The sequence below is a fragment of the Megascapheus bottae genome, chromosome 12, assembly GCF_031878675.1.
Source record: "Megascapheus bottae isolate mThoBot1 chromosome 12, mThoBot2.hap1, whole genome shotgun sequence".
Lineage (NCBI taxonomy): Eukaryota > Metazoa > Chordata > Mammalia > Rodentia > Geomyidae > Megascapheus > Megascapheus bottae.
The window spans coordinates 11,590,155-11,610,000 of record NC_143520.1 but is presented as its reverse complement, the minus strand read 5'-3'; the positions used below and the strand labels follow the sequence as shown (position 1 = coordinate 11,610,000).

Below are 19,846 nucleotides of genomic sequence, written 5' to 3'. Positions count from 1 at the left end.
TAATAGTTACACTGGAGGAAAATTGCGTAATTACTTTCTTTAGGGAGCACTTTGTTCATACCTCTCTGACAGAAATACAATGCTTTCCTTTAGACAATTTTCCTTCAGTACTGTAAGCATGGCTCTATATCCCACAAGAGACTGGTGTCCTGAATCTGCACTTTCCAGTCTGAGTGAAAAGAGGTATCCAGCCCTATAATCTAATGTGTTTTCCTTAAGCTTATTTCTAGCAACTGAATAATAAATGAACATAACACCCGGTTATGGCATATGCTACAACTATATACTACTAACTCATCTGTTTATATCAGATTTTGAAAACTAGTAACAGAGATCATTTTACTTAACCCACATTTTAAAGTATTTGGTATATACTAAGTATATAGTAAGTTGCCTGAACTGCACCACAAGTCCAACACAAAATATATACTTGAAATCTTTCTGATATATATATACACAAACTTTCTATGTAATAATAGTCTTTTTTGTCTTATGAAAATATTTTATTATCTTTAAATAGTTGTACAAAGGAGTTGCTAATTTACAAAGCAGTATATAAAGACAATGTATCAATGCATAGATCAATGTCACTCCATTCAACATTTGTCACCCATCCCTCCCCTCCCCAACCCTTCCTTCACTTTTCTTTTTTTTAAAGAATTTATTAACATTGATTTTTATATCATATTTCAAATGATATATTTAACAAACAAGTTGTAATAACAGTCTTTACATATGGAATCAATACCCAAAAAGTAAATGAAGTTATGCATTCCTTATGTAGCTAATCTGAAAAACACACTCAGGCCATTTAGGACTTCTGCAGCCTTATGCAAACTTGACAAACTAAGAGAGCTATGGCAATAGCCATGGTTCAGAGTTAGATATGGTCTCAATGGTCAGAAGTCCTCATAATTGCATAATGTTATCAACTAGATCACAGAAATAGGAAACAATGATACACCTGCCCACCAGGTGCAAGGAATGAGTTCAAACCTAGTACCAAGGATAACAACAAAAATAAAGACTCATATATAGTATGTTGGGTTGTCTGAACACTATTTATTCAATTAAATATTACTGACATAGCTCTGCTATCTGTGTGTTCTTGAGTACTTACTTGACTAATACCTGAACCTCTTCATCTGCAAAAGGAAGACAATAGTAGTACATATTTCATATGATTTCCAGAAGCAAATGAGCTAACTGTTTACACAGAGGCTATAATGGTCCCTTACCATGTCAGTGTATGTACTGTTTAAGTAAAGGAAATTAGTTTTAAAAATATACAAAGTTGACTAAATTGCCTAATAGAAGTCATCCAATAGTATGTATCTGATTAGGTTCACATAAACCTCCCTGACCTTATTGCAACTAGGAAATCATGAATTCACATAATGTATCACATTTAAATATATCAGCACTTTTCAGACAAGGCTTAAGAATAAAAATCTAAAAATTCTTCTCATTTCCCCCATCTAATTAGTTTCCAAAGGCACAAATTTTAAGCATAACCAACTGCATAATCTATAACATAAAGAAGAATATCACAAGTCATTCTAAAAGCCATTCATTTACTTGACTTCCATATATATATATATATATATATATATTTTTTTTTTTTTTTTTTTTTTTTTGTCAGTCGTGGGACTCTAAGCCTGGCACTGCCCTTGTGCTCTTCAGCTCAAGGCTACCGCCCTACCCCTGGAGCCACAGTGCCACTTCCAGTTTTCTAGTGGGTAAATGGAGATAGTCTCATGGTCTTTAGTGCCTGGGCTGGCTTTGAACCTTGATCCTCAGAGCCTCAGCCTCCTGAGTAGCTAGGATTACAGGTGAGAGCCAATGTGCCCGGCTATAAATCTTAAAAATATAAGGGCACTAGGGCAGTAGCCTTGAGCTGAAGAGCTCAGAGACAGTGCCCAGGCCCCGAGTTCAAGTCCCACAACCAAATATATATATGCATATAATCACCTTTATTTAAATACAGGAATAACTTGCTTCCTTGAAATTTACAATATTTCAGACCTAATAAGGAGGCAACATCGGGAAGATTTAATTCAAGATTCACAGCCTACCACCTGAATTCACTATGAATATCTTTACAAGTTACCAATGGATTTTTTTTTTTTTTTTTTTTTTTTGCCAGTCCTGGGCTTGAGCTCAGGGCCTGAGCATTGTCCTTGGACTTTCTCAAGGCTAGAGCTCTACCACTTGAGCCTCAGCACCACTTCTGGCTTTTTTTTTTCTATATATGTGGTACCGAGGAATCGAACCCGGGTCTTCGTGCATGCTAGGCAAGCACTTTAACCACTAGGCCAAACTCCCGGCCCACCAATGGATTTTTTTTAAAGCAATAAAAGGAAACTATTTTTTAAAATAGTTCTTATAGATGAGCTAGGTTTCATATCAAACCTATTTTTCTCTACCATACTAAATACTAGGAGTTCAGATATGCCACATATCCATACCATCAATCTTGTTCACATCCTAATGCACTGGTTATAAAGCCTCAACAACATTGGATTGTTCCTGTAACAACAACGGAAATCAAATTCTAATGTTTATTTGTGCTATGGCCCTGTGGGCTTATGAGGCCAAAATATTAAGATAAATGGAACTGCAAATTAGATTACCAAAGATGAAAATAAGACTTTTTTTCACTACTGTATTGCTAATATCTTCCATATGGGACTCAAGTTTAAAAAACTGAAATGTATGATTTGCACACCTGTGAGAACTTTCTAAATTGGGTGCTTGTTTGCTGAATCTCACCCACACAATGTGTCAAAAAAAAAATTTTTAGAACTAAAGCCAGGCCTGGTGACACTTGTCCATAATCCTAGTTACTCAGAAGGCCTGCCCTAGAATTAGCAAGAACCAATTTCAAAAAAAAACAAGACCAGTGTGCTGGTTGACACCTGCAATTCCAGCTACTTGGGGGGGAGGAGAGAGGGCAGCAGTAGGATCTCAGAATTCAAGTCTAGTCTGGCAAAGTTAGTGAGAGACCATACCTGGGGGAAGGGGAGGATTAGAAAAGAGTGGAGGCATGGTCCAAGTAGTGAAGAACTTGACTAGAGCAAACATACATCCTGAGGTCAATCCCCAGTACCACTAAAAATATGTATAAACAATCCAATTTGTAAAGTAAAATGTTAAGAAAACACAACTAAAGTTAGTCAACTCATCTTAGGCAATATACCCTAGTGATTAAATACAGAGACTTGTTTCAAACCCTAGCCTAGCATGTGCTAGGTAACTGAACTGCAGATTTTTTAATCTGTAAAAAAAAAAAAATATATATATATATATATACAATTAAAAATGATAATAAGTGAATATACCTTACTGGGTTATGAAATTAAATGAATAACATGCAAATTCAATAAATTTTAACCATAATTTTTACTGTTGTCCTTATTATCTTCTAAAATATGATTTGCCAAAGAATTAATAAAACAAGTACATTCTTTAATCTACAAAGTGGAGAAAGGGAAGGGAGAAAGGAGGAAGACAGACCTGCAACTAAACTTTCAGCTGAGTGCTAGTTCTGCTATGTAATAGCATGATGAAGGTGCAATGGGAATAAGACAGTTTTAAGGAACAATAAGAGCACAGAAACCCACCAGTGACAGACACAGGAAGTATTTTCAAAGGAGTAATTATCTAGTTATTTTATCACATATAGTTCTAATCATATTCTTAAGTGTTTTTGTAAGTAGATAATTTTTAAAACATAACCACCTACTAGTACATTTACTTACCATGCTCAAAATGACGCCCCCCCCCCTCTTTTGAGACAGTATCACTATGGCCTTTATCTTAGTAGGTAATTCAAACTTGCCTAATCTTCTAATCCTGTCTCAGCCTCTCAAAGACTGTGATTACTGGACCAGGAGTTTGGCTTGGTGGCAGGGTGCTTGCCTCGCATGCACGAAGACCAAGGTTCAATTCCTCAGTACTACATACATAGAAAAGACTGGAAGGGGTGCTGTGGCTCAAGTGGTAGAGCTCTAGCCTTGAGAAAGCCCAAGAACAGTGTTCAGTCCCTGAGTTCAAGCTCCAGGACTGGCCAAAAAAAAAAAAAGACTAGATTACAAACATGTTCCACCAAGATCAGCTCGTCCTAAGAAAGCTAGAAGAAGGTATTTCACTGCCTCTGATTTTCCTCCCTGTCCCCACTCCCATATACATATCCACATAAGAAGCTGAGAATGATTATAGTGAGTGCTACTCTGGGACTCACAATACTGAATTTTCTTGCAACACTCTTACAGTAAAAGCCCAGGCAAACTAAAGTACCTCATGGTAAATAAATTTGGGCTAGTATCCTCCAGCTATATAACCCTCATCTGATGAAAATGAAGCAGAGTGGGGCAACTTGCTTATAGTCACACAGTAACTAATAGCAAAGTAGAGGCCAAACTCTCACTTCTACCATACCATCCCTCTCTTACTTTAAAACTACACTAATTACAAGAAATGAAGTTCATGAAACAAAATAACTTATCTCTATAGCTTGTTTACAGAAACCCAAATGCAACAAGCACATGAATTCTCAAGCTAGCGTATCACTACATTTATTAAATTGGCCTTAAGAAAGTTAGGAGAATGTATGTCTAACTTCACATCACCTAAAAATTCAACTCACAGAAGAGATTGTTTCATATAAAATGTATGAATTTTTACAGGCAATGATAAATATTACAAGAGTAATTCCTGGGATAAATTAGGAATTTTTATAAAACTATTTTAGAGGCCGGGAGTGTGGCCTGGTGGTAAAGTGTTTGTCTAGCATGCACAAAGACCTGAGTTCAATTCCTCAGTACCACATACATAGAAAAACCCGAAAGTAGTGCTTTGGCTCAAGTGATAGAGCTCTAGCCTTGAGAAAAGTCCAAGGACAGTGCTCAGGCCCTGAGTTCAAACCCCAGGACTGGCACAAAAAAAATTATTTTATATCCAAATTATAAGTGTGTGTGTGTATGTGTGTGTGTGTGTGAGAGAGAGAGAGAGAGAGAGAGAGAGAGAGAGAGAGAGAGAGAGAGAGAGAGAGAGAGAGAGAGAGTGTGTGTGTGTGTGTACTGAAGCTGGAACTCAGGGCTTGGGCCCTGTCCCTGAGCTTTTTTGCTGTTAGGGCTCTATCACTTGAGCCACAGTTCTACTTTCAGATTTTGTTGATTAATTGCAGTAAGTCTCATGTATTTTCCTACTTCAAACTGCAATCCTCAGATCTTAGCCTCCTCCTCAGTAGCCTGGATTACAGGCATAGGCCACTAGCTTTTATAATTCAAGAGATCACTGTCCCTTTATGTTTCTGTTTCTCTGACTCTAGTTTTGAAAATGCATGCATGAAGGTTACAACAGTGTCTAACTACTGGCTTGATAGAATAGCTAAAAAATGCCTGGCACAGGAGCTCACGCCTGTAATCCTAGCTACTCAGGAGGCTGAGATCCGAAGATAGTGATTCAAAGCCAGTCCCAGTGGGGCACTAAAGTCCATGAGACTCTTATCTCCAATAAACCACCAGAAAACTGTAAGTGGTGTTGTGGCTCAAAGGGCAGGGTGGTAAGCCTTGAGCTAAAGAGCTCAGAGACAGCGCCCAGGTCAAGTTCAAGTCCCATGACAAAAGGGGGAAAAAGAAAAAGAATAACCAAAAAATGCTAACAGATACATAAGTATACAGTTTAACTATACTCAGAGAATTCAAAAGAATCACCGAATATTTATATTTTAAAATTAGATGGAACCTTAAAAGTTGCTAAATTCAATAGTCTCAATATAAGAATTCACTGAATCCAAGTCCACTGTCCCTCAAAACTGTCCCTATAGTCTACCTTAAATTCTTACAGCAAAATACTTTTTATTGCTGGACAGGTCTATATAGTTTATATATTCTTTTAAAATATATATATACTAAATTCAATTTACATCCCTAATTTACCTGCTGGTTTCCTTCCTAAAATAAAACGAATGTACTGTCTTCTAGTTATGCATCTCAAATATTTATCTGAAGACCACCAGTGTCTCCCACTGTTTGGTCTCTTCAATAAGCTAAATACATGGTCCACAGGATTCTTGTCAGTCCTAGAGACACTTTTTGAGTACGCAGTAGTTTCACATGGTAAGTAACCTTTTTTTAAAAAACACTGACAGTTGTTGACTTTTTTAACAGTATCAGGGGTCACTCTAAAAGGACAGTAACTACTACTGACTTTGAAACTCCTTATCTCCATCATATGAGATATGATTCATATACTTCAATCAAAATATATCACAATAATAGTTTGAATAAGGTGGCCTTACTCTTGGTATCCCAGAGGAGAGGGTTGTGGTTCAAGACCTGTCCATGTAAAAAGAGTAACATCCATTTCAACAAACTAGCTGGGCATGATAGTGCATGCCTGTAATCACATGTACTCAGGATGAAGCCTGAGGTCCCAAGCCCAACTAGGCAAAAATCTAGAGACCTCTACGGGAAATAACTAAAGAAAGAGTTGGGAATATGATTCAAGTGGTAAAGCAGATGCGAAGAAAGCATGTGGCATTGAGTTGAAACTCCAGTAAAAAACATATATAGTGTGTGTATGTCAACTGACTGAAAACTAGAAGCAAAACCCTGCCATCTTCTCATAAACCAGTTATTAAGAATGATTTCCAATAACATAAAGTACAGCTAATTATACTAATTACACTAAACTTTTGTTTCAGAACATATTCTCACAAAAAATTTCTTAAAATATAATCAGCTTATTACTTTTATAATGTTTTCAAAATCTCTATTTCTTGGGGCCAGAAGTGTGGCTTAGTGGTAGAGTGTTTGCCTAGCATGCACGAAGCCCCGGGTTTGAGTCCTCAGTACTACATACACAGAAAAGGCAGGAACTGGTGCTATGGCTCAAGTGGTAGAGTGTTAGCCTTGAGAAAGCCCAAGGACAGTGCCCAGGCCCTGAGTTCAAGCCCCAGGACTGGCAAAAAAAAAAAAATCTCTATTTCTTTTTCATTTTGGTAGTACCAGGGCCTTGTACTTGCTAAGGTGGTGCTATGCCCCATTTCAGCTATGCCCCACTGCATCTATGCCCCACTGCAGCTATGCCCCAGTACTTTTTGCTTTACTTATTTTTCAACCAGTCTTGGATCACCATCCTCACCTATGCCTACAGGTAACTGGAATTAAAAGGCTGATTTGGTGGAATGTTGTCTCACTCCTCTCCACCTCATCCTCCCCACCAACCCCCAGGCTGGCCTCTAATGATTATCCTTCCAATCCCCACCTCCAAAGAATAGCTGGGATTTTAGACATGAGTCACAACACCCTGAAAAATTCTCAATTTCTAATACAACAAATATGAATAAAACACAACAAACATATACAAAATATCTTTGAGGTCCTCAATATTTACCAGGGTTCTGGAACCAAAAAGGTTAAAACATATACTCTATTTCTCATGAGCTGATTCTAAGACCTCTGTCCTGAAAATATAACTCCACTCTTGCGCTAGAATTCTTTTTTTTTTTTTTTTTTTTTGCCAGTCCTGGGCCTGTCTCAAGGCTAGAGCTCTACCACCTGAGCCTTAGCACCACTTCCAGCTTTTTTCTATGTATGGTGGTGCCAAAGAATCAAACCCGGGTCTCCATGCATGCTACGCAAGCACTCTACCACTAGGCCAAACTCCAGTCCCTAGAATTCTTAGAATATATAACCCAATCCTCTTCTATCTAATGATTCAAGAAATTAAGAGTCCTGCAGAAGGATCTGGGGAACTTTTATTTTTAACATCTCCCTACAGGTACTCATTTCTAAGTCAAACACTTCATCTAAGAAATGTGGTTCTCAAGTATGGAAACAGACAGCAATAGTTTAGTTGTACTGTGATGCCATCTTTTGGAATAAAATATTTCCACTATTTACAGAAAGGTAAAAGCAATCATTTATAACTGAGAAGATGAAACTGGGAAGAAAGTGTACATAATTTGTATAATCAACTAGAAGAATACCTCATTCAAAAAGTGTTCATTCACTCACATGGAAAAAAATAATAAAAAGAAACAAACCCATTGCTTACCTAGATGTGACATTAAGTTCCTAAACTTCAATAAAGTAAAACTGACCTTATCTCCCCCTCTCCCCAACTTCATATACCACTATAGAAGGCAAAGGGAATGGAGATTACAGGTTCACAAGGTCAACAGTCAAGCTATACTGCCAAGTTCTTCTAAGAAAACTTCAAGGTTAATAAAGAAAACCTGGGAGCCCAGAGCAAAGAAAACAGCCCATATTACATTTATCATATACATTCCTAAATTCTAACAAGATTCCTAAATCTCCTATTTAAAGCTATATTTTACACGAATCAAATAAAATTATAAATGTGATCATAGCAATTAAGTACCTAAGGGAGAAAGAGCCAACCCAAAATATACATTAAAAATAATGGGATTGCCTGGCAGTTTAGTTTAGTGGTAGAGTGCTTGCTTAGCATACACAAATACTTGGGTTGGATTCCTTAGTACCGTACACATAAAAAATGCAGGCAGTGGTAGTTCAAGTGGTAGAGCTCTAGCCTAAGCCCAGGGACTCAGGCCCTAGTTGAAGGCCCAGGACCCCAGGACTGGCAAAAATAATGGGCTTGGATCAATACCTGGCACTATAAGTAAATAACATATCACAGCTCTCCCCACTCTGCCCATCCCCCACCAATCAAACTACAATCCTAGATTTGTTTTATTTAAATATATCAAAACTTGAAAAACTTCAATGAAAGGAACTTTTACTGACACTTCAGGGCATACCTTTAACTCAACTTCAATGTTAAATTTGCTTAGGAGGAGTTTATTATAAAGTTATATATGTTAAAACTTAAGTCTTTTAATACTGTATTTTAAGTTTCCTCAATTTTTTTCATAAACTAGGTTTGTTTTCTATTTGATTCCTACATTCATCTCATTAAGTTTGTATTAGCAGTCACCTAAAACCAAAGGATCTCTCCAACTTCAACATATTAACACACCTACGTACAAAAAGTGATAACCACTTGTTAAAACAAAAACTGAGTATGCACTCAACTAAAAAACACCTCATCTTGATACTTGGAGCTTCTTATGTACAATTCCTGTTAGCATTGGTGAAATCTGAGAATACAGCTCCAATCTTACAAATACATACGCCTAGAGGATCAACATGGTTTTAGCTTACATGCTGCTTAGTCAAAAAGAAATATCCCACTGTGGACACAGAATACCTAGTGGGAAGCTGTGAGTATAGATCAGTGGCCTAAGTTCCATCCCAATACCAAAACACACACACACACACACACACACACACACACGTCCACTCCTTTAAAAAAAAGATAAAAGAGGGGCCAGGAGTTTGGCCTAGTGGGAGAGTGCTTGCCTAGCATGCAGGAAGACCCAGGTTCGACTCCTCAGTACCACATACATAGAAAAAGACCGTAAGTGGTGCTGAGGCTCAAGTGGTAGAGTTCTGGCCTTGAGAAAGTCCAAGGACAGTACTCAGGCCCTGAGCTCAGGACTGGAAAAAAAGAAAGAGAAAGAGAGAGAGAGAAGTAGAACTTTCACAAAAGCATGTCCTGTTATTTCATTAATTAGCCGAGACACCACCAATATGTGTTAACAGCAAGGACACAACAAAAAAATCTATTTTCAACTAAATTGCTGGAAAAATAATTCTGGATATTTGAAAATTCAAGTTTAATTATCCAAAGTTTTAATTGTCAGAGTTTTAAACTATGAAAAGTACAGAATAGTACAGAGTACAGAGTTGTAGTTATTGAAAAATTTTCAATTTATAACTTGTGATTCCCAAATTCTCAATGTTGACAACAAAATTCTATGTATCCAGGACAGGTCCTGACTCACATTGATGGGTTCAATAAATACTTGAGAAAGAAATGTTAAAGATCAGAAAACATAAGTCTTTCAAAAAATAAAATAGTCCCCAACTCACAACCTATCATCATGAGGGTAAATCTTAAAGAAATACAGATGAAAGTAAAAATATGCTAACAACTCCAAAACTGATCTCTTTATAAAACACATTTTTAAACATCACTTAGCAATTTTCAAGGGGTAGAAAGAAAATTCATCGGATGTTTAATCTGAGTGGTTCAACAACTAAGCTTTTCTAGTAAGAGAACATCCAGCGTTGGGGTGAGATGAAAGAGGAAATGTCTGTCAATGAAGTGAGCGGTGTTTAATGGATGCCATATATCAAACCTTTCCATGAATTTTCTAGAGGATATTCATGTCAATCTTTGAGCCTATTGTCACTTTCACAAAATGACAAAGAATGCTCTGCCTGAACTACTCGCTGCATTCAGGGCACAAAACACTTGTTTAACAATTGGCCAGGCTATGAACAGTACACATCAACATATTATTTTCAAAATCAATGAATCTTACATAAATCGATGCTCTAAATTTCTACAAAAGATTCACTGGACTGTTGCCCACATTCTCTTTGTGTCTTGTTTTGTTTTTCTGAAACGTGCCTATGTAATCTTTCAAGGCAACTGGGAGCGAACAACCCATATATTAACTGCTGATAAATACCGTGACGCATTTTCTCAGACAAAAGGGCGTTAGGAGATTCGATGTGCATTTCTTCTCCCCCGCCCCACCAAGCAGAGGGTTCCCCCAAATTCCTTTTTCTGACGTATACTTAAAAGTTAAATACAGCCAAGTTGAAATTTTAGTCAAAAGCACTGGGTGCCTTACTAGCTAGCTGTGTAACTGCTACATCTGGTGGTGGCACCCTTGCCTGCAAGCAGCCAGAAAACTTAGAAAACAATTGTCATCGATCTGGTGCGTGTTTGCAGAAACCTTCCCGGAGCTGTTTCCCACAAAACCCACCACCGCGCCAAAGGAGAACCAGCAGGAGCAGCCTGCAGGCACCGGCGAAGACGACGCACCGACGCGCAGGAGGGGCAGGAGGCGATGGCGAAGGAGAGAAAGTTGCCACCATCTGGAGGGGTGGTTCCAACAGCCAGCCCACGAGTCCGCCTGTCGTTTGAATTGCTCCGGGGAGCGAGGCTGGGAACCAAAGTCTGCCCGATCCCTTTCCAAAGACAGCGAACCCCGCAGCACCAGGGGCACCCTGCAATCCTCGGGGTCCCCGGAAGCACACCTCGCCGCGGGAGACCCGCCTCCGGGGGGGGGGGAAGGGGAGGGGGCTCGGCGAGGAGAGCTCCGACCGGAGCCCGAGCCCAGCCCGAGACCCGAGGCCGGGAGGTTAAGAGGGCTGAGCGGGGTGACGACTGGAGAGAAAGGGGGCCCGGTCCGGGGCGGGAGGGGAAGGCTGGGGGCTCCTCACCTCTGCGCGCCTCCCCGGTCCCCTGCGCCACCCGCGACCCACCAGCCGCCAACCCGCGGGTGCAGCACCTCCCCGGGGCCCGCGGCCTCGAGTCCCCCGCCACCCCGCAGCCAGCCGGGGTCGGGGCCGGCGAGGGGCGCAGGGTCGCGACGCGGAAAGGGGGCAGGAGGCAGGGAGGCAGGCCCGGGAGCCGGTACGCGAGCGGAAGGCGGCGGCGCGGCGCTTACCTTCCCGGAGCCTCCCGGATGGCGGCGTGTGATTCAGCAGGGACCTGGCCGCCGCCGCCGAGCCCGGGGTTGGAGACGTGGAGAGCTGGGACCAAGATGGCGGCCCCTCCAAACTTCCACTGCTACTTTGGACACTCATCAAGCTACTTTCTGGGAACCCGACTCCCCCCCTGCGACGGCAGCGGCGGCAACGGCGTGGGCACCCGCCTCCGTCATGGCGGGGGCCGCGCTGAGGGCGAGCGGGGGAGCGAGGGCTGGGAGGGGGGAGTCAAGGGGATGGGGGAGGAAGCCGAGCAGAGGGGAGGTGGGGAGAGCCGAGGTGAGGGAGCGAGAGGGGCCGGGGAGGAGGGAAGGGGGAAGCCGCGAGGGAGCGGGCGGGCGCGCCGGGGCGGAGGCGGAGGGAGCGAGCGCGGCGGCGGCGGAGGAGGCGTCGAGGGGGCGCCCGCCCGGGTCGGGGTCGGAACGGGAGCCGGGACGCGGGCGGAGCGCGGGCTGCGCCGGCCGCCGAGGAGACTTCCGCGGGCGGAACCTGCCGGCACCTCTGCAGTGCGTCGGCCCCTGGCGTCGCCGGGGCGGCGGCGGCGGCGGCGGCGGCGGGCGGTGGGTGGCGGCTGAGGCGGCGGGGTAACCTCTGCATCAGTTACAGGCGGCGGCGGCGTCACGCGCCGCCAGTGCAAACACTATCGCGAGGCTCCTGCGCCTCCGGTAGCGGCGGCGGCGACCACAGGAGCAGGCGCGCAAGGGGGTGGCGGGTGGGGGGGGGGGGGGCGGGTGACGAGGCCCCAGGCGGGAGAGGGGAGGGGAGGGGAGGGAGCGAGAGGGGGAGGCGCGGAGCGCGGGGTCGCTGGACTCGCGTGCGCGGAGCCGCCTCCCGCGCCGACCGGAGGGAGGCGCGCCCCCGCCCGCCCGCCCGCGCCCCCGCCGCGCCGCCCGGGCTCCCGCGCCGCGGCCACCTGACTCCCCCCCCCCAGCCCGCGGAAGCGCGCCCGGCCTCGGGACCCACACCCCGGCCGCGGAGAAATCGGCCGCTCCCGGCCCGGCCCGCGCGTCTCTAGAGTTCGACGGGATCCTTTCTCAAAATGGAACTGAAAAGTTGTGAGTCGCTTCTTTCTCGCCCTCCTGCTGCACTGTGCAAGGAAAAAAACTGTGTGCGCCTCCCCATCTGCAAAATGGAAGCAATTACTGAAAATAAGAGGGAGGGGCTGGAAAATAAAACTTTTTTTCCAAAAATGAGTATTTAATAAAAAGAATGGAAAAACACTACCAGCATTGCAGACTGTGTGTGGTCATAACGATCCTTTGTTTTAACGGTAAGTGGGGAATCTAGTGAATTTAATTGCACAATTCACATTTTTTTAAGGTGTTCATCTTGGAGAAAAAGGTACTGCTTCTAGAAAATTCCAGCTTGCTTCTAGTGCCGCTGTTGGGTCCTGACCACCAAATCCCAAAACAAAGTGCAGCATTTGTTAAAATGTATACCGTGTAGCTTTCTGCTCACCCACCCACATTACACACCAGCCATAGGCCATCTTGTACATAAAAGAACAGCCTAATGGTTGAGGAAAACACAACAAGGTTTTTGCTTTCTTTAAAAAAGCAAATGGAACCGAACATTAAGAAGATAATGATAACAGTCACTGTACAGACATGAGGAAATGGCATGATTACCAGGGGGACCAAATGTCATTTCTGTGACTTTGCATTTCTTCTAGTAATGTTTTCTTCAGATAAACTATCATACTGGAATAGAAACTCGGTTGTCCGTTATCTGAACAAGTAGTTTTAGTTTTGTGGTTTACATTTTTATTCTTCAAACTTGGAAGAGATCTCACAAATTCAACAGCTTTGCTGAGATACAATTAACAAACTGACTATCCTCTACCCCTTTGTAGTTCCTCCTCACCCACTCCCAGGTACCCACAGATCTGCCTTCTCTTGCTACAGAGTTCTTTACATTTCCTATGATTTTAAGATAAATGGGTCTAACCCTTTGTAAAGATTCATTCACATTGTTGTATGTATCTATCATCACTTTTTATTGTCTAGGAGTATTCCATTACACGAATGTGCCATACTTTATCCTTCAACAGTTGATGACATTTGCATTTTTCTTTTTGGCTGTTATGAATAATGCTCCTAAGCATGACTGTGCAAGTCTGTGTAGATATGTGCTTTTTATCCTTTTTTTATTATGTTTTTATGTCCTGGAGATGGAACCCAGGCTCCTATGCATACTGCTGTACCACTGCAAATGTACTACTACTGAGCGACATCTCCAGCCCATCTATCTGTACTTTTTTTTTTCCCCCATCAGTTGTGGGAATTGAACTCATGGCCTGGTGCTGTCCTTGAGCTCTTTTGCTCAAGGCTAGCACTCTACCACTGAACCACAGCACCATTTTCAGTAGTTAACTGGAGATAAGAGTCTAACAGACTTTCTTGCCTGTACTGGCTTCGAGATCCTAAGATCCTGAGATCCTAAGAACGTGGGGGTTCTGCACCTTTAAAAGTAAGCAAAGTCTGCAGAGTATGGGGGAAGAAAAAACATAGGACAGGAAAGAAGTTGGAGGAGGATGCTGTTATCTTTCCTGGGGTTTGAATTCGAGATCTTGCACTTACTAGGCAGGTGCTCTACCACATGAGCCCTGTTTTGCTGCAGTTATTTTTCTTTTCTTTTTTTTTTTTTTGCCAGTCCTGGGCTTGAGCTCAGGGCCTGAGCACTGTCCTTGGACTTTCTCAAGGCTAGAGCTCTACCACTTGAGCCTCAGCACCACTTCCGGCTTTTTTCTATGTATGTGGTACCAAGGAATCGAACCCGGGTCTTCATGCATGCTAGGCAAGCACTTTAACCACTAGGCCAAACTCCCGGCCCTGCAGTTATTTTTCTAATAAGATCTCTTGTTTATGACAGAGTTGCAGAATTGGCCTGAATCCTGTTTCTCCTATTTATGCGTCCCATATTGCTGGAATGATAGGTACACACCAACATGTCCAACTTTTGTTTGGTTAAGAGGGATTTTACAAACATTTATTTTGCCCAGACTAACTGCCAATCACAGTCATCCCCTTTGAACCTCTCAACTAGTTAGGATTATAGGCATGAGTGTGTCCTGAAAGACCTGAGTATTATTTACAACATGTAACAATGTATCAATTTCCTCATCTATGAGAAGGTTAAAGTCACTAGTGATTCCTACAAATTCCAAAACTATGCAAACCACAATCTTCTCAAGAATAAAGGCCAATTAGCTGGGCATGGTGGCTGTAATCCTAGCTACTCTGGAGGCTGAGAACTGAGGAGCAAAGTGCAAAGGCAATTTGGACAATCCAAAGCAGAGAGACTCTTATCTCGGATTAACCTCTAGAAAATAGGGAGTGGGGCTGTGGCTGAAGGGTAGCGCGGTAGCCTTGAGCTGAAGAGCTCAGGGACAGCGCCCAGGGCAGAGTTCAAGCCCCATGACCCCGCCCCCCCAAAAAAAGAATAAAGGCCAACCAGAGGTTTGATGACCCTAGGTATCTTCCTCCAAAAATTTTTCACAGCTTGTGATTTTCTTTATATCAACTGCAACACAGACTAGATACTTAGTTTTAAATAGTAACTAAAGGAAAACAGCATATATATAATCAAGTTACTTCAGATATATTTTGGTTGTGCTGCCTAAAACCAATTACATGTTTGATTCTTGTCTACTTTTAGCTTACAGTAAAGATAACAACTGACTTTCAAAGAGGTCTCTATCAGCAACAAGTAACTCATCAGACATTCCATGGTTTAACTTCAAAATGCCCTCATTTAAAATCGTAATCTTTGAAGCCATGTGCTGGTAGCTCATGCCTATAATCCTAGCTGTTCAGGAAGCTAAACTCTGAGGATTATATTTTGAAGTCAGTCCAAGCAGGAAAGTCTGAGACTCTTATCGCCAACTGACAACAAAAATGCCGGAAGTGAAGCTGTGGCTCCAGTAGTAGAGTGCTTGCCTTGAAGCTCAAGGACAGCACCCAGACCCTGAGTTCAAGCCTCAGGACCAGCACAAGAATAAAAACAAAATGATGTCTTTGAGAAGTGCCAAAGAAGGTAGCATGATGAGGGGCCAGGAGTTTGGCCTAGTGGTAGAGGGCTTGCCTAGCATGCACAAAAACCCGGGTTCAATTCCTCAGTACCACATACATAGAAAAGAGCCAGACGTGGTGCTGTGGCTCAAGTGGTAGAGCTCTAGCCTTGAGAAAGTCCAAGGACAGTGCTCAGGCCCTGAGCTCAAGCCCCGGACTAGCAAAAAAAAAAAAAAAAAGAAGGTAGCATAATGGCCCACTGCAAGACTTGGGAGGTAAGACAAGAGAATCACAAGTTCAAGGTCAGCCCAGGCTTCATAAAAAGACAACAAGATACTTTCTCAAAAATAAAAGATGTGGTCTCAATATTACACACACACACATATATATATACATATGTTAACAATGATTAGTTATCAGGATGCATAAGATATATAATGAATTATGGATTTCCTTTAATTTAAGCATAAGAAGGACTTGAAGACAAAAATTATGTAAATATATAATTTATAACCTGGGAACGGTGGTGTACAACTGTAATCCCAGCACTTGGGAGGCAGAAACAGGTGGCTACTAAGTACAAGACCTATCTAGACAACATAGTAAGGCCTCATCTGAAAAAAAAAGTTACTTATATGTATACACAAATATATATATGCTTATATGGAGAGATGTTATATATTATATTTCTTAAAGACTATGTGGAACAAATGAAAATATAAAAAAAAATCTAGGACATTCTCTCCGTGCCTGGAACGTTAGGTAGTATATAAGCATTCAAAAGCTGATGGGAAGACAAATGGGATGATGGGATGACCAGTGTGGTAGGCTGCATGATAGAAAGAGACACACAGTCAGGAGAATCCAGATTTGGACAGAAAGATACACCTGCCGCTCTGTAATGCACTAAAAATCTCAAGAACAAGAAGACGTCTAGTTAGATTCGTTGGACAATCTTCCTGGGAGAATTATTTTCAGAGAGTCAGCTTGAAAATACAAATGTAAACTAAGTAAGAAAGAACTGAGAGAGACTGGCCAGAATATCCTATAAACTAAATGCTTCAGAAGGACAGAGTGTCTCCAGTGCAGTGCCTGGCACACATTGAAGGTGAAGCCAATGTTTGTAGAATGAATGAATGAACAGGATCAAAAGATGGAGAGGCTTTCAAAGGTTATATGCAAAGTCCCTAATGCACATCATGGTCAATTCTGTCTATTAGAGCCTTTTATATTTTTATTCTATAGTGAAAATATTTAGAAACCAATACTATCAATGTAACAATGCATTATTTCTCTTCTCAATTCAAGGGAAAAAAATCAATACTAGAGTTCCCTGTGGCCCTTTTCCTAAACAAACTAGAAATGATTCCCAAACTGGAGGAGATATGTCTTTTGTAAGAAATCCCATACAGTGGAGTACTAGCACCAATTTCTCCCGCCCTGAGAACTAAGTGTATGCATTGCTTCCCAACTCAGTGGTCAGTGATGTCACAATCGTGGCCTGCAGTCAGCTGTGGTGGGACTATTTACACCACCAAAGTGAGCAAAAGCGACAAATCAAGGCTTCTTCTTCTCACCAGAGCCAGTTGTTAAGCATTCACCAGTGTACCGTTGTTCCCATAGCTCATTTGTCATTGTCCTCTATCTTCTGTTTCCCTGCCTCTCCTGAAAACAAAAACCCAGAGGTGACAAAGCTACTGATCTTTTGTGTTTACTCTTGTATTTCCAACATCTACCTTCTGACTGACCTCAAATGGATGATACATATTTGTTGAGCCAAGACAGACATCAGAGAACCTGTAATCCTAGCTACACAGAAATCTTCAATCTGAGGCTTAAGGTTCAAAGCCAGCCTGGAGAGAAAAGTCTTTAAGAATCTTATCTCCAATGAAACAGCAAAAATGCCATCTGGAGGTGTGGCTCAGGTGGTAGAGAGCCAGCCATGAGCAAAAAAGGTCAAGCCCAGTTTCAAGCCCCAGTTCCAGCACTAAACAGCAATAGCAACCACAACAAAATTTTGTTGAGCCCCCAAAAAATGTCCCACATAACTGGTGAGCTTCCTAATCTGCTCATTAACAGCTAAGTTTCTTTTTCTTTTCTTTCTTTTTTTTTTTTTTTTTGGTTGATTGTGGGGCTTGAACTCTGGGCCTGGGTGCTGTCCTTGAGCTCTTCAGCTCACGACTATCACTTTACCACTTGAGCCATACTGCCACATCCAAAGCTGCATTTCTTACCAGATCATACTCACCACAGGTTGGTCAAAGGTCTGTGGTTTGGTAAAGATCACTGATCTTGGTAGGAATGCCAGACAAAATATAAATTTATGTGGACCATATTTATACAAAATTATTTATTATGTAATAATCAATTTTAACAAAGATTTGGCAATTTCAATCCAAAGAACAGACTAGGTCCTACATGAATTCTTGCTCATGTGCATCAGGACATATGCAGCATGTGCACAGCAGTAGTGTTTGCAGGCATCATAGCCCCATACTGGAAACCACCCAAATGTCCACTGACAAGAGAATGCATGAATAAACTAGAGGTGTACAAGTTCACACAACCGGATGCTGCACAGCAATGGAAACGCTACATAAACATAAATAAACTGAATGCTAATGAAAAGGAATAAGTTGTTAAGAACACTGCAGGGGCACAAACCTATACTGCCAGCTACTTGGGAAACTGAAGCAGAATAATTTACAGAGTCCAAAAGTTTTGCATCAAAAAGTGAAAAAGGAAGGGAAGGGATAAAAGAAAGGAAAAGGAGAAGGAGAAGGAAGAAAAGGAGAGAAGGGGAGGGGAGGGGAGGACAGGGAAAGAGAAGGGAGGGGAGGGGAGGTGATGAGAGAGGAGGGAAGAGGAGGAGTAGGGGAGGGGAGGGGAGAGGAGGAGAGGAATAGGGGAGGGGAGGAGGAGAGGAGAGAAGGAAGAAGTAACAAGGATAAATAAGCACAATGATACATATAAAATATTTGAAAACATTAAGAACCAAACTGTGTGTGTGTGTGTGTGTAAACCAGAAAGGAAAACAATGGGAATGAAAAGCCAAGAGCAGACTGGTTACCTGTCCAGGAAACTTGTAGATGTAATGGGTGGGGGTGGAGACAGGTGCACATTGATCTCAAAGGCCTTTTTTATGACACCACTTTCTAAACTAGTTAGGAATATAGTTATATTTCTCCTATTTTTCTCTTTAAACTATATGTATTTTTTAGATCTATTCTTGCATTTGTGAAATATCCTACAAAAGTCAGGAAAATGAGACGTGCTAGCCCTATTTGCTTCTTATCTGAGTGAAGTGAATTGCAAACACAACCACACCCTTCAGACTCACCCTATATTTTGACTCTTCTTTGTCCACTGTGTGCACATCAATAGGCACTCTGGAGACGTCAGCCCACCAACTCAACATGCCACCTCAGTCGCCTTTTTGATTAGATGCTTAGACAAATGCCTGCAGTACACTGGATTCTGAGAACTCTCATTTCAGCTTTGAATGGTTTTGTGCTTACCTGTGATGTACAATTCACCAAGGATCTGGTTTCCAAATCCCTGCAAAGATCATTCCATGGTATGTACATAATAGTCTGGGTTACACTTCCTCTAAGCTCTCCAACAACAGAAATGGTTTCCCTTGTTTGTCAACCCATTCAGGGAAAAGAAAGCCTTAGTCCATAAATAAAAACCGGAACTACAAGATTTTCAAAATTGGTTCATTTTGCCTGAGGTTAAAAAAGTCATAACCAACTTCAGAACAATAATATCCCCTCCCCCAAAAGTGCACTAGAAGTTGTCCTCCAAGGACATGAGGATTGTGAAATGTTTGCAAAGACAAAGTACAACAAGCAAACAGTGCTCATATAGCAGATTTTAAATAAAAAATGTACCATTTAACAAAGCAGGCAACTTCAAAAAGCAATTGAGGTAATATATGCATACATATATATGTATATATATACATATATATATATATATATGAAGGAAAGGGTGACATTGACCAAGAAGCATTGTACTCATAACTTAATTTACTGAAGATGTCACCTTTTTGTTCAGCTACTTACTACCAATAATAACTAAAAATTGTAATTTAGTGTTACATCTCAAATTTTGCTGATGAAACCAAAATACACATGTTCATCACATTAGTGGGTAAAAAAAAATCCTCAAATTTTACCCTAGACTTCGTTGCTGCAGCATAAATTTTCTGTAGCCAAAGAAATTGGTATTTTATTT

At 41.8% G+C, this 19,846-nt stretch overlaps 1 protein-coding gene across 6 annotated transcripts in view; it reads right to left on the bottom strand.

Annotated features, from left to right (window-relative positions):
- Positions 1–11,981, bottom strand: part of Tlk1 (tousled like kinase 1) — a 121,824-nt gene extending 109,843 nt beyond the window's left edge. For 4 of the 6 annotated variants that reach the window (XM_090342654.1, XM_090342652.1, XM_090342656.1 and 1 more), the window contains exon 1: positions 11,558–11,645. Coding sequence is in view for 1 of the 6 variants with exons in the window: in XM_090342651.1 (XP_090198777.1) it covers positions 11,558–11,696 (139 nt within the window). In the remaining 5 variants the exon portion in view is untranslated. Of the gene's footprint in view, positions 1–11,557 lie in introns of all 6 variants that reach the window. The other 2 variants (XM_090342651.1, XM_090342655.1) reach the window with 2 other exon arrangements.
- Between the last annotated feature and the right edge of the window lie 7,865 nt (positions 11,982–19,846).